Source organism: Zonotrichia leucophrys, chromosome 26, assembly GCF_028769735.1.
Source record: "Zonotrichia leucophrys gambelii isolate GWCS_2022_RI chromosome 26, RI_Zleu_2.0, whole genome shotgun sequence".
Classification (NCBI taxonomy): domain Eukaryota; kingdom Metazoa; phylum Chordata; class Aves; order Passeriformes; family Passerellidae; genus Zonotrichia; species Zonotrichia leucophrys.
The window spans coordinates 1,884,787-1,897,188 of NC_088195.1; the positions used below are offsets into that span (position 1 = coordinate 1,884,787).

The 12,402-nt window shown below is 52.0% G+C and overlaps 2 protein-coding genes across 2 annotated transcripts in view; one reads left to right on the forward strand and one right to left on the reverse strand.

Annotated features, from left to right (window-relative positions):
- Window positions 1-1,890: 1,890 nt before the first annotated feature.
- LOC135457948 (ubiquinol-cytochrome c reductase complex assembly factor 2) lies at window positions 1,891-5,549 on the forward strand. The gene is made up of 4 exons (XM_064732788.1): window positions 1,891-2,113; window positions 4,235-4,309; window positions 4,618-4,687; window positions 5,372-5,549. The coding sequence occupies exons 1-4, from the start codon at window positions 1,976-1,978 to the stop codon at window positions 5,458-5,460; spliced, it is 372 nt and encodes a 123-aa protein (XP_064588858.1). The 5' UTR covers window positions 1,891-1,975; the 3' UTR covers window positions 5,461-5,549.
- Window positions 5,550-6,029: 480 nt separating this feature from the next.
- ITPR3 (inositol 1,4,5-trisphosphate receptor type 3) overlaps window positions 6,030-12,402 on the reverse strand; it is a 41,376-nt gene continuing 35,003 nt past the window's right edge. The window contains exons 51-58 of the mRNA XM_064732786.1: window positions 11,210-11,374; window positions 10,530-10,722; window positions 10,092-10,187; window positions 9,620-9,744; window positions 9,255-9,420; window positions 8,242-8,402; window positions 7,654-7,815; window positions 6,030-7,361 (exon numbers count right to left, since the gene is read on the reverse strand). Coding sequence (XP_064588856.1) covers window positions 7,293-7,361; window positions 7,654-7,815; window positions 8,242-8,402; window positions 9,255-9,420; window positions 9,620-9,744; window positions 10,092-10,187; window positions 10,530-10,722; window positions 11,210-11,374 — 1,137 coding nt within the window. The 3' untranslated portion in view covers window positions 6,030-7,292. The remainder of the gene's footprint in view (window positions 7,362-7,653; window positions 7,816-8,241; window positions 8,403-9,254; window positions 9,421-9,619; window positions 9,745-10,091; window positions 10,188-10,529; window positions 10,723-11,209; window positions 11,375-12,402) is intronic.

Consider the following 12,402-nt stretch of genomic DNA (forward strand, 5'->3'; position numbering starts at 1 on the left):
AGGGGGTTTGAGGCAGGAATGAACAGATGGAGCTTCCATTTGGAGCTTCCCTTCCTGCTCCTGCTCAGGTGGGAGGGAAAAACACCCTCCAACATTCCCAGTGCCCCTGGTCGGGATTCTCTGTGCACGTGTTCAGACCAAGAGCTGCACCTCACCAAGCTTTAACATCCCTGTGGGGTTAGGACAGGGAATTTTCCACGGATTTCCTATGAAAGAGGCTCCACTGGGGCTGGAGGTGTGGGAATGCAATGACTCTGTCAGGTATCAGCCACAAAAAACATTCACATCAAGGGATTTTTGCTTAAAAAATACAAGAAAAAAGGAAAAAAACAGTGTGAGATTGAGTCAGGGACTGGACGTCAAAGGTCACCCAGAAATTCTTTGATACAAATATTCTCTGTGTGTGTGTGTGTGTGTGTGTGTGTGTGTGTGTGTGTGAAGGAGACAGTAACAAAAGACTCTAAAAATAATGTTTACAGCTTTTGTGGACAGATTTTATTATCACGATGGAACAAAGACAATTCCTTCCTGCATGGTGTGGGAAATCTGAAGGAGAAGTCCTTGCACAAGGAATAGAGCTACAGAACTCCACTAGTGGGGAGAGGGGATAGAAATAAAATTGTGGAAGTAACTCCCACCGTTGTCCATCTCTTTTTCCCCTCCTGCAGCATCCTTGAGGTACATTTATCCTTTGTTTAAGCCCATCATCTTTTAAGAGAGCTGTTATTGCCACGGGTTTAAACACCAGATCCCAAGGGAGACGCTTCACTTGGATTTACAGCACAAAGCTGGGGAGCTGCTCCAATTTATAGTTGGAAAATTTAAGACATCTGGCCCAGTTATGTGTTTTGGTTGGCCCACAGTCCACCTGGGAAGACTCTTGTTCAGTGTTAGGTTATTGCGTGACCACAAATTGTAAAAAAAAAGCCACAGACACTCAATCTCAATAGGGGTTGAGCCACAGATTGTCCTGGCTCACAGCAGAAGTCTGTGATAAGACTTTGTGGCTTTGTGGATGAGTTTGTACAGAGCCACCTGAGCATGCTCAGGGTGCACATCAGGACATGGGATGGATGAGGAGGGTCTGGGTGTGACACCACAGCCAGGACAGCTCGTTGGGCAGCACCTCACTCTTCATTGCTGCACAGAAAACAACTTGTGGGCTGAATAATTAGAAAAATCTCCATGTGTCCTCCCTTTTCACCCTTCATACACCTGCACAGTGTGGCTGCCCCATCCCTGGCAGTGTCCAAGGCCAGGCTGGACGGGGCTTGGAGCTACCTGGGATAGTGGAAGGTGTCCATGCCATGGTAGGGGGTGGAATGAGATGGAATTTAAGGTTCCTTCAATTCAAACCATCTGGGAAGGGTCTGGAACATCAGGAGGGGCTGAAGGAGCTGGGAAGGGTGTGGAGCATCAGGAGGGGCTGACGGAGCCAGGAAGGGTCTGGAGCAGAAGAGGCTGAAGGAACTGGGAAGGGTCTGGAGCAGTAGAGGCTTGAGGGAACCCAGAAGGGTCTGGAGCATCAGGAGGGACTGAGGGAGCCGGGAAGGGTCTGGAGCCCCAAAAGGGGCTGAGGGAGCTGAGAAAGCGGCTTAGCCTGGAGAAAACGGGGATTAAAAGGGGACCTTCTGTCTGGGCACGGCAGCATGGCTGGGAATGGGAGCATGCCCTGACAGGAGGGGACAGCCGGAGGGGGTCGTGCTCTGCTCCCCAGGGACATGACAAGGGAAAACACCCTCAAGCCGAGCCAGGGGAGTTCAGGTTGGAATTTCCTCACGGAAAGGACGGTGAGGCTTTGGAAGGGGCTGCACGGGGCGGGGTGTTGGAGGTGCTGCTCTGGGCACCGAACGCACTTTAGGACCCGCCGCCCCCGTCAGGACTTTCCGCCCTCAGGCGTTCCCGCCCAGCCGCGCCCGCACGTGACCCGGCGGCGGCGCCACGTGACCCCCCTCGGCGCACGTGACCCGGCGCCATGGCCGCCAGCCGGTACCGGCGCTTCCTGCGGCTCTGCGAGGAATGGCCGGTGGAGGAGACCAAGCAGCAGCGGGACCTGGGTTCCTTCCTGCGGCAGAAGGTGGCGCAGGCCTTCCGCGAGGGCGAGAACACTCCGGTGAGGGGCGGGAGGGCGGCACGCCCGCGGCGCTGGCCTGGGAGGGCGCGGGGAGCGGCCCGGCGGGGGCTCTGAGGGGCCGGGCCGGGGTTCGGGGCTCACACGCGGTTCTGCACCGGGGCTCGCTGGGCTGTAGGAGGCTGTGCTCGGGCCTTCATGGAATATTAGAGCTGGGAGGCAACGGGAACTCCAGAGGTGATGGAGTCCGGCTGCTCCCGGGCCGGGCTCGGCAGAATTTGGAACACACATCCCGAGAAGGCTTTGGAATACCGGGCACGGGCTTTCCGAACTGTGCCCGGGACACCTGGGCTACACCTGGGACAAATGATTGGTAGCCAGGACACCGGGTTTGTGCCCGGGACCACCTGGTTTGTACCCAGGATAAATGGTTGGTGCCCAGGACACCTGGGTAGTGCCTAGGATAAATGGTTTGTGCTTAGGACACTGGGTTTTGTACCCAGGATAAATGGTTGGTGCCCGGGACACTGGGTTTTGTACCCAGGATAAATGGCTTGTGCCCAGGGCACCTGGTTGGTGCCCAGGACAATTTGCACCCAGGACAATTTGTACCCAGGACACCTGGTTGGTGCCCAGGACAATTTCTGACCAGGACAATTTGTACCCAGGACACCTGGTTTATACCCAGCACACCTGGTTTATACCCAGGACAGCTGTTTTATCCTCAGGATAACTGGTTCATACCCACTTCTTGCACCCTCTACACCATGTTCTTTGGAGAACCCCGTTGCTGTGCTTGTGGGAGTGGGGTACAGGGCTTTGGGAGTTTCTCAGCCCTGCTGGAATCCAGCTAATCCTGTGATGTCCTTACCTCGAGGCTGGCATGATGGGATGCTGCAGCACTGCCTGACACTGATGGAATGCAGTGGTTGTACAATTGAATTCCGCCTCCAGCTGTAATTCTGTTGGAGTTTAGGCTTTGCTGCTGAAATAAATTAGGGAATCTGCTGCCTGGCTTGGCTGCAGACCTTCCCAGGAGCGGAGGTGTTGCTGCAGAATGCAAATGTGCCCTTTCTTAGCATAAAAACATTGTTCCAGAGATGCACTTTAGACCTCAAGGGGCCATTAGAGGCTCCTAATCCTGTACTGGTGACCAGAATAGTCTGCAGCAGGCAGTTTGGGAAGGGTTTTATTGCTTTTCCATATGCTCAGGACAGCTTAATGTGTTGCACCAGTTGGCTCCAAGATCCCAAAGCTGCCACTGATCCTGGAAATCTGAATTGATGCCTGCAGCAGTGGTGGCAATTTGTGTGTGGAGAGGCTGAATGTGCTGCCAGGAGGAGCTTCTAAGAGGGGAACTGGAGCCACAGGGCTTCTTTAGCCATCTCATGGAATGAGATTTGCTGGATTTCCAGGGTTGGGATGCTGTTTGTGCCACCCTTTTAATGGCTGGATCTGCTGGAGCCTTGGGGGTCACCTGCAGGGGGATGTGGCTGTCCCTGTATCCTCTCTCCTGCAGAGACCTTTTCCTTACTCTTCCTACTTCATCCTGGCATGGTTTGTGTTATCTTTACTCTTATTTTAACCATTCATGGACCAACATTGAGTTCTGGGGTGAGCTGGGCTCATTCTACCCCAATAACAAACCATTGTGGACTGGGAAAGCAGCTGAGCAGGGGCTGTGCCAGGCAGAGACACCGGGGTGAGCCGGATCTTCCAGCTGAAATAGAAATCCAGTTACCCTCCAAGCTGTTCCTTGTCATCTGTGCTGATTTCCCTAATCAATTACAGGTTATTTTTAGCCCCCTACAGGTGTCCTGGCACCTTGTCCTGGGTGATTCCCTGCAATGAGGCAGGTGACAGCAGTGGCCTCGCAGCAGGAGGGGCACAGATCTCACAGCAGCAGCCAATAACGTTCTGTGGGGCTGTGGTTTCACTGTCAGATCTTGTTGGGGCAGAGTTTCAGATCCATTCTGGGAATCCCAGGTGTTGTTATTCCTGCAGGCCGAGCTGGTGGGAGATGGAGGGGAAAAACCTGGAGCAGGACAGCAGATGGGCAGTATCCAGCAGTGCACTGGGATTTCTGATTGTCCCTTGGAACGAGGAGGGATTTTGCTGTGGAGATGCAAAACCAGACTTGTGTGACACTTGTGTCCCCTGCAGATCCCTGACCCCGAGGCCTGTGACCAAATGTACGAGAGCTTGGTCAGGATCCACACCAACTTCTACAAAAACAAGGTGAGAGCTGAGGCACTGGCCTCTGCCCCTCTTTTGGGGGGCAGCCACCATCTGCTGCAGGATTCCTGGGGATGGCAGCTTGGCTGGGAGTGCCTGAGGGACAGCTGAGGGGTGGATGATGCAGCTGTGCCTGTGGTCACCCATGGCAGCTGCTGGGTGAGCAGGGCAGGCCTGGTTCTTGGTGTGGATGAACAGAATCCCAGCTAAAACGCTCTCAGACTGAGCCAGCTGGTGACATTTGTGCCTTTTTCATGCACTACAAGTGAATTCTTTGTCTCTCTCCCTCCTTTTGCTGCTCTCCTGGGAAGTACCCACGCCTGAAGGACACCACCTTCACCGGGGTGACAGTGGAGGATTGCAGGACAATCCTGGCCACAGGTACTGCTGCTGGGCTTGGGCTGAGAGGGCAGGGGAAGGGCACATTCTGGGTTTTGGGGTGCTCCCTTGCACCCCTCCTCATCCCCTGGGACTGGAGGGCACCAAGGGGCTGCCTGCAGTTCCATGGAGGTGTTGGATGAGGAGTAAGTTCAGGAATAATTCAGTTGAGGAGTAACTCAGTATTTTGGGGTGAGGAATCAATTGGATTTTGCACTGTCAGGAACCACAGAGAGTTTGCAAAGGCTCTGTGGGGTCAGACAGCAGGAACACGTTTGCTACATCAGCCCAACCCTGAGCTCAGCTTCTCTTTCACCATCTTCCAATTCCCTTGGTATTCCTTGTGTGCCAGACCCTGGAAAGGAGCAGGTGCCCCACACAGAAATGCTCTCACCACATTCCTCATGAAGGGCAGAGCTGGGAGCCAGAGCAGCTTTGTTCTGCTCCAGTTCCTGACTTTGATTGCAGTGCGTGGAAAGTGAGTATCAGTTGTTGGTGATAAGAGACTCCCTGCATTGATTGGAAGGGAAACCAACCTCGCCTCGGGCCTGGAATGAAAATTCATTAAGAAGAGAAGTCAGGAAAGGAAATTAGATGGAAGGCAGAGCTGTTTTAAGAGGGTTTCATTTCTCTGCTTGCCTGCTTATCTTCTTCTGGCCCATCTCTGTCTCCCTTCTCCTTTTGCAGACATTCTGAGACAGATGGAAGACAGGAAAAAAGGGACGTGGAAAAGACTGCGGGAAAAGTTCTCTGCCAAGAAACCCGAGGAGGGTTGAAGTGAGGGCCCAGCTCTCAGCTTCTCCACTGTACATATCCCTGAAGCTCTGTGTGTTGCCATGATGAATAAAACCACTTATTCCTCTTAGCAACAGCATTTTTGTTCAGCCCTACCCTTTATATTCTTCATATTTAGTGCCTCCTTTTTTGCTGCTGAGAATCTGGGGCAGAGCTTAACACATCCATCCATGCTGGAGCAACGGAGGGAAGGGAACTTTGTGGTGTCAAACCTGACCCTTTGCATCTCAAAAAATGGAACAAGCAGAAGCTGCCCAGAGGGAGGAGGTGCAGCTTTAAATGTTCTTGTGAAGAGAACAGAGAGGATGTGAAAACCTCTCTGTGCTTGTGTTTGTGTGTTAGCCCAGGGACCAGGGAGGGAGAACTTTAATCACCACATTTATTTTCCTTTGGAGAAGACAGAGGACAGAGGGTGACTTTGCCATGGTGACAGTGGAGCACGAGTTTAATTGAGATTTTAATCAGCTGCTGCTGCTGGAGGAGCCAGCTCTGTGCAGATCCCCCCCAGCCTGAGGAGAGGGATGTGTGGGTTAGTGCAGAGCTGAGGGTGAAGGCAGGATTAAATGACATGCTGCTAGATGGAGCCATAAACACATTTCAAATGTTCTGCAACTTCACTGTTATGGGCTTTTTTATTCTCTTTTAGAGCTGTACTGCTTTCATCAGTGTCTGTTCTTGGGCTTGGAGCTGGGGCTGGCTTGGGAAGGATGAGTGTCTGGAGCAGAGCTGTGCCAGGGCTCCACAGCACCAACAGCTGCTCCTTTTTATGGCTTTCAGCAGTGATTTCCTGGCAGGCACTGAAAGAATTCAAAACTGCAGCAGGCTCTGGTCCAGAGCTCCAGGAACCAAGGCTGGTGCTGGTGGTGGCTCCTCATGGCAGCGTTTGGCAGGGGATGTGCAACACCTGGAGCTGGGAGCAGCAGGCTGGGGAGCACCTTGGGTGCCAGCCCTGCTTGGGGTTCTGTTCCACAGCCCCAACACACAGAGGGCACAGGGAAGGGACTTTCTTTACCACGTTGAAGTTTTTATTATAACATGATTCTGTATTTAATTTAGTTAAGGCAATTTACACTTCAGTTCTTAAGTAACAATGATAACAACTAAAAAAAAAAAACAAAACAACAACAACAAAAAAGGTAAAACATGACACCAGAGATGAAACTAAAACACAGGACACCCCTTCACAGTGAACTCCTGTAAACCTGCAGGCTCCTACTACTGCTGCCCAAAGATCCTTGGTCCACAGAAGGCAAAAGACTTTTAGTTCCCACTAGGACAAGCTCAGCTCCTCATCTGGCAAGTTAATTAAATTAAACCCACCTCCTTGAGTTCAGCTGCTCTTTCCTGCACCACAGGATGGAGAGAATTCTGTCAATGGAGAGGGGTCAGCGTGGAGCAGGCACAGCAGATAACGAGGGCTGCTTGGCAAATACCCACAGGGACAAGTGGCACTCGGAATAAGTTAAATAGTGCGGCCCTACAGCTACTTACCCCACAGCTGAGGGGGGCTGGAGCACATGGAGATAAAGATACAACCCTCCACAGTTGCAAAATAAAAGAGTTATTGCAATGAGGAATGAAAGTCCTGTATGGTTTATCTTCCTACGAGGGTGTTGGAAAAACACCTGGGCCCAGGTGTGGGCTCCGGCCGGTCCCTGCTCCTGGGATTGCTTACAAGCTCTAAGGGAGATGCTGCCTGGGAAGCCCTTTCCATGTGGTCCATTGTCCCCAGGCAGTGACAATCCATGCCTGGAGCCCAGGGAGGAGCAGCCTCAGCTGCCACAGGTGCAGTCCCTCGGTGGCAGGAGCTGTCTCAGTGGTTCATGGTGTTCTGCACATCCACAAACCCCATCCTCTGCCTGCGCTTCCGCTGCTCCGTCATCTGCAATTCCAACAGGGACGTGCTGAGGCAATTCCAGGCCCTCCTGCTCTTGGATGTGCTTCCCAAGTGTCTGACTGTGCTGCTTTGAGCCTCTGCCAGCAAGCTCTGAGCTGGTGAGGCACTTCCCAAACCCACGTGTCCCAAGTGTCCCCATTTCCCCCCAAAAAGAGCTGCAGGAGCCCTGTGCTTGTCTTTGTGCTGCCTTGGGCAGGTCCTTTCTGCCATTCCCTGCCCTCAGTAGCTATTTTGGGAAGGACAGAGGATTCCTACAGGGAATTTCCCATTTCCATACCTGTTCCTTCAGCTCGTTCAGCTGGGAGGTGAGGTGGGACACGAGCTTCATGGTGGTGTTGAGTTTGTCCTGCAGATTGCGGATCTCGTTCTGCTCCCCTTCCCCTTCATTGCTGACCAGAGACATGGCTCGCATCCGGGGGAACCAGTCCAGGTTCTTGTTCTGGGAATGTGACCAAGGGCAGTTGGGGTGAGGGGTCAGACAGGAGGAGGGAAGATAGGGTTTAACAGGCAGCCTCCCTGTGCTTGGGAATTAAAGAAACTCTTTACAAAAATCTGCCATTTTTCCATGCATGGTCCATTTCTAGGTTGGTTCATGGGCTTAAGTGCAGAAGTTTTTCTTTCCTTGCTTTCCTTTCCCCCCCTTGCCTAGAAACCTCATTGAAGCCCCACTCCCTGCTTGGTTCAACCCTTCAACCCACGGGACAAACCCTCAAACAGACCATGTGGAAAAAAACCAGCAAAGAACAAACTCAGGCACTGCACCATTAGCCAATAATTTCCAAAAGGACTTCCCAGAGCTGTTTTTCCTTGTTCCCGGGGCAGGCAGGTTGGGATGGCCAAGGAGCTGCCCTGAGGGCACCTGTACCTTGATCATCTGTGCCACGTAGCTCTCAGGGCCGGTGTAGTCAGTCTTGTTCTTCACCCGCACCAGCACGATGAAGTACAGGTAGTTCCACATGTTGTGCTCATATTTGATGTGCTCCTCAAAGGACACGGTCTTGTTGTCAAACTTGTCCCTTTCCAGCCCTGGGAAAGGCAGGGAAGGGTGGAGAAGGACAGGGAGGAGATGGGGACGAGGTGAGTGAGCAGCAAACACGTGGAAGGAAATTCAGCCCAGTGCATCCCCTCCCAAAGGTGACATTGAAGTGCTTTTAATAATTAGTTGGCATTTAGCACATAAACATCCAAACCAGGGGGCAACAACCCAGCTGGGGGTTCAGGAGACTTCTGTTTAAAATCACAGAATCAGAGAATCGTGGAATGGTTTGGGTTGGAAGGGATCTTCCACCCCCTTCCACTATCCCAGGTTGTTCCAAACCCTGCCCAACCTGGCCTTGGACACTTCCAGGGATGAGGCAGCCACAGCTTCTCTGGGCACCCTGTGCCCAGGCCCCACCACCCTCACAGGGAACAATTTCTTCCCATGTCCTGCTGGCTCTGCCTCTGCACAGTAAAATAAACCCAGAAGATCTTTAGAGGAAAAAAGGAAAAAGATTTACTGGGGTTTTCTTTTTTTTAAATGCCTACTGCTGACTGAAAGGATTCCAGAGCATTTTCTCTATTATATTTCTCCAGTGATATGCTGCTTTTTTACCCAACTGGCCAAGGGAAGGTCTCAGCAGTGAGATGCACAGCCACAAGAATCCCACAATGTGGTTTTAGTTTAACACCTCATTAGCAGGGTGAAGAACAACTCTGAGAATTTCCCTCCAGCTGTGCCCTTGTTTAAACCCCTCCCAGTGCAGTGACCCCTCAATGAACAGATTCAAGTTTTGCAGTGATAAATAAAAAACAGAATCCAGCTGAAATTCTTTTCCTTCCCCCAACCTGGGAGGGGAGGAAGAACTTTGGGGCAATTCCTGTATTCCCAGTGCTCACCACAAATAAAACAAGTGGTCTTCAGGATCTCTTCCTTCTTCTGTTTCTCACTCCTCAGATCAGCAAAGGTGTCAATGATGACCCCAAAGATGAGGTTGAGGACAATGATAATGACAATGAAGAAGAAGAGGAGGTCGTAGACAACTCGAGCAGGGAACAGGGACTCCTGTAATGGATGAGAGGGAGAGTTGGGTGTCTTGCACAGCTCCAGGCAGCCCAGTGACACAGCTGTGCCTGAGGCACCAGGGAGGAGGAGAACATGAGAGATGGAGCTGGATGTGTTGCAGCTCCCAGGGACAGGGGCCAGCAGTGATTGCAGCAGGGTTTGGCAGAGGAAAGAAGTCCCAGGTGCTGTCCCCACTCACGTCCTTGGAGGGTTTCCTCAGGATGTCCCCCACGCCGCCGCCGTTGCGCAGGCCGTGGTTGAGGACGGTGACGATGCACATGAGCAGCGTGTCACAGGCACGTTCCCACTGCTCTGGCTCAGCTTCTGGGGAGGAGAGCAGGGCAAGGACTCAGAGCACAGCACAGCACCAGAGCCTGGCAGTGGCACAGCTGCAGTGGCAGTGACACAGGAGCAGCTGCTGCTGTTGTGATGTCCCAGCCAGCAGCTCCTCCAGCAGCCAAACGCTCCTGCAGCTCCCACCTCCTTTCTGATTAAATCAATCCACCCCAACATTTTTTATGCCAGGGTCAGTGCAAAATTCACAGGCCTCTTGCCCAATACGTCCCAGGAAGCAGATTGAGTTTCTGCCTTGGAAAAGCTGGGATTTTCCTCAGCTGGCTGGCAAATCCACACTGCCACACACAGCTGGCATTTCCACAGGGCTCTCTTACCTTCCAAGGCAGTGGGTGCAGCAGAGCAGCTGATTTTGTCACTGCTGCACGACTCCATGAAGGTCTCCACGTTCTTTTGCATCCCCAAGGGATCATCTGCAAGGAAGAGACCCCAGCCCTTTGAGAGCAGCACCTCTCCCCAGCAAACCACTGCCATGGGCTCCTAGGAAGATGCCAACCTTCCTGGGAAAAGCTTGCCTCATATCCTCCTGCTTTTTGTAGGCCCTGAAGCTTTTCCTCCGAGCTGAGACCCCACAGAGCTGACCCTTCTCTGTGCCCCCTTCTCTGCCAGCACTGACCCCAGACCCTGCTCTGTGCAGCACGAGCACAAAGCTGTCCCCTCTGGGACCCCCAAACCAGTGTAAAACCCCACCCAGCACACCCCGAGACGTGCGTGGAGGGTCCCACAGTGCCCCACGAGCCCCAGCACTGCCCAACCTTTGGCTTTGCTGTCCGGCAGCCGGTCCACCTCGAGGATGAAGTCATCCTTCAGGAACAGGAAGCCCACGATGGAGAAGAGGTAGACGAGGATGAGGGCCAGCAGGGCTGTCAGCAGGATGGAGCGCCCGTTCCGTGTCACGCTTTTGATGACATTAAACAAGGTCTCCTCACGGTAGATCAAGTCAAACAGCTGAAAGGACCCAGGAGCAAAGAAATGCTGCGGGGTGCTTCTCTTGATAATGCCTGGCCTATCTATATCCCCTTTTATCCTGAGATCTTGGATCGCTCAGCAGACCTTGACTAACTTTTCTCACAAAGCCTTTAAGTTTCCCAGCTTACTGAAGGGAAGCAGAGAAGAATGGAGTGACTTATTCACAGCAGGAGAGCCAAGAATAGGCCACATGTACCCTGGCTCTGCCCTCAGCAGCTCACGTTGCCTCCCAGCTGACCCAGATAAAGCACACAGCAGATTAGAAGGAGAGATACAGCCCAGGACCAGGAGAGAGACAGCAATAGATGCTGTCAGGAGGCAGAAAGCTCAGCCCATGCAAAGATTAGAGCACAGGGAATTGTTCTCTCCGCTATCAATCAGCCCCTGGGAGGTGTCACAGGAACCTTCCAGCTCCTAAAGCAGCAGCCAGGCTGCCTGTGCCCCCAGGCTCCTGGATTTATCATACCAGGATGCTGTAGAAGAGCTCGTGCACGAAGAGCCCCAGGACACTGGTCACGATGTAGCCCACGTGGTAGAGGAATTCCACATCCATGATCATGGCCTTGTAGCCACGGATGAAGGTGCCTCGGTTGCCCACGAAGCTCACCACGAACACGATCTTGTTGGTCAGCTGGGGACAGCCAGAAACAGGAGGGTGTTGAGAGGTTTTTGCAGGACAATGGACATTGGAACATTTGCACAAAGCAGCCTTCATAGAGACTGAGTAAGTGTTGGAAGTCAGTGCATCCCTCCGGGTGTCCAGAGTTGCCAGGGGGCTCGGAGACCCTGGCACACAGCCCAGAACACCTGTGGGTTTGATTATGACCCCTGCAGCAAGTTACCAGCTTTGTGTGAGGACCTGAAAGTCACAGAAGTTTAAATAGCATAATAATAAAATTATCACAGGGTGAAAAGGTCGATTTTAGGATTTTTGGTATGGGGGTTTTGGGGACAAGATGGAGGGACTTGGGCGTGTCCAGCCTTTCTTCCTCTTCTTCTTGTTCTTCATTTTCTGCAGTGATGTTGGCACTTTGGGATTGGTTTAGAGTAGAAGTGCACTGTCTAACATAGGTGATAGGTATTGGAAAATAATTGTAAATATGTTATACATAGTTTGTAGTATAAAAAGACAACACTGCCCTGAGGACAGTGAGAGTGCCTGTGGCTGCCCTGCTGAGCAGACCTCGGCTGGGCAGAAAGAAAATTTTATAGATAAGAATTAACAAACAACTTCAAGACCAAAAACTGAAGAGCTCTGACTTGTTCTTTGGATGCACGGGCCGAAACAGAGACATCCTGCACATCTCAGGGCAGCAATTAACAACTAACTGAACTCTGAAAAGTAAGGTCACCATGTCCTTGAAGGACACAAAAGGAGAAGAACACGCTCAAAAGCACAATTCAGGATGCAAAGGCAGACAAGAAAACCCCAGTGAGACGCATGAAGAACGAAGACTAACTAAAATTAACCAAAATATTAAAATGCATGCGTAAAAAGGATTTAACCAATCATGTATCAGCTTGAGGAGTGAAAAATAGAGAATAGTATAAAAACGGCTTTTTGCAATAAATTGGCTTCACTTGATCATATTGATTATGGCGTGATGTCCCCTTACTGATCCTTCACATAGGAGGGAGTGGAGTTGGCTGTGCTCTGGG

What these genes read in the sequence shown, in the direction of transcription:
- LOC135457948 (XM_064732788.1), top strand. Translation starts at nt 1,976, where the DNA reads ATGGCCGCCAGCCGGTACCGGCGCTTCCTGCGGCTCTGCGAGGAATGG. An exon ending in GCGAGGGCGAGAACACTCCG is followed by an intron (nt 2,114 to 4,234) that starts GTGAGGGGCGGG and finishes TGTCCCCTGCAG; the next exon opens with ATCCCTGACCCCGAGGCCTG. An exon ending in CCAACTTCTACAAAAACAAG is followed by an intron (nt 4,310 to 4,617) that starts GTGAGAGCTGAG and finishes TCTCCTGGGAAG; the next exon opens with TACCCACGCCTGAAGGACAC.